General features: G+C 34.0%; 1 protein-coding gene across 1 annotated transcript in view; it reads right to left on the bottom strand.

The window, feature by feature from the left end:
• Positions 1–1348, bottom strand: part of LOC117106794 — a 1554-nt gene extending 206 nt beyond the window's left edge. The window contains exon 1 of the mRNA XM_033248236.1: positions 124–1348. Within this exon, the coding sequence (XP_033104127.1) occupies positions 124–1348 (1225 nt within the window). The remainder of the gene's footprint in view (positions 1–123) is intronic.
• Between the last annotated feature and the right edge of the window lie 213 nt (positions 1349–1561).

Genomic DNA, 1561 nt, shown 5'->3' on the forward strand with positions numbered 1-1561 from the left:
TATATATATAATAATAATAATAATAATAATAATTTACAGCTAGGTCTATCGATTCATCTAATGGTATATTCGTAAATAAACTTTCCACATCAAATGATATCATGAATTTGTTTTTTAACTTACTGTCCTTGATGGTTTTGACGAATGTAAACGTGTCGGTAACGGTGTATTCCTCTGGTATATGTGGTTGTATCAGTTCGCTTAAATATTTGGCTAGTTCGTAGTTGTAGGTTCCAAATGACGAGATGATTGGTCTAGTATTTGGTAAACCATCATCACCAAATGCTTTGTGTACTTTCGTTAAACCATATATTATTGCCGGTATGGAACCCTTCGGGTAAATTCGTTTGTAAGTGTCTGCGTCAAGCTCTCCAGTTTTATGTATACTCCTAAGAAAACGGTGTAAACTTCCTTCTTGTTTGAGTGTAGGGTCAGTGTTGATTTTAACGAATTTCGTTTGATCTTCTATAATGTTGTTTATACAAGCATTGTACATCGAACGGTCTAAAATAATGATTCCGTTTCCTTTGTCTGGTTTTGTTATAACGATTTCCTTATTTTTCTTTAATTCCTTAAGTATTCTTATGTTCCTGATATCTTTCTGTGATGGTTTGTATGAATTCACGTATGTATGTGCTAAACCAGACAAATGCGCTTTTATTTCAGCTGATTTGTTAGTGTCGCATAGATGTTTTACCATTTGACGACAAATTGACTCGAAACAAGTAAGGATGTCACTCTTGCTTATTTTTCCTGGTCGAATAGAAAATCCTAATCCAATTTTCAATAGGTTCATTTGTTCTGGCGTAGGCGTGTATGAAGAGATGTTAGTGATCGTGTCTTTCGTGTCATATGGTATCCTCACGTTTTTCGTAATTCTGGATAATTTGGCCTCGTGCTTTTCAATGACTGTCTTCATGTACTTGTCCACATTTCGTTTTACTGCCTTGTGTAATGTATATAGTTGAATTAAATTAAGTTTTGATTTGATGCTTCTGGATATCGCTTCAAACTTCAGCTTAATAGTTGCTCGTTCTTTGTATCTCTTGTTGATTTGGCTCTTTAATAGTCGGCTTCTTATGGCATATGTATCACTTGAACTCACGTTAGGTAATTTAAATGTAATAAATTTAGGGAAAACGCCGAAAATTCTACAATTTTTTAGAAAATGTATGTCTGCGTCTGCTTTTTTCAACTTCTTGCTAAGTTTCTCAAATAGCCTGAGGTCTTGCTTTGTGACCGTACTGGTCTGTGTAAACTCATTTACAATACAGCCAAACTTCCGAACAGAAAGTAGTATAAAGACGAATTTAAGAGCAACAAAAATACATTTAATAGAACCAGACATGTTTCTTCGTATTCAATACGACATCTTCAGTGTAACAAAACAAAAAACCGAATTCAGATATCCTGAGGTTTATATACCGTACCTTTGCCTATAACTGATGCATATTAGAGTCAATTCATTCTAAATAGGTATTTGAATATATAGTAGCGTCGATGTCGTAACTTGTTGGCACGTTAAAGTTACGTAATTCCAATTCTAGTTTCTCAAAATTAG

This window comes from Anneissia japonica, unplaced genomic scaffold (assembly GCF_011630105.1).
Source record: "Anneissia japonica isolate Jap-2015-1 unplaced genomic scaffold, ASM1163010v1 scaffold2471_len1564793_cov202, whole genome shotgun sequence".
Classification (NCBI taxonomy): Eukaryota; Metazoa; Echinodermata; class Crinoidea; order Comatulida; family Comatulidae; genus Anneissia; species Anneissia japonica.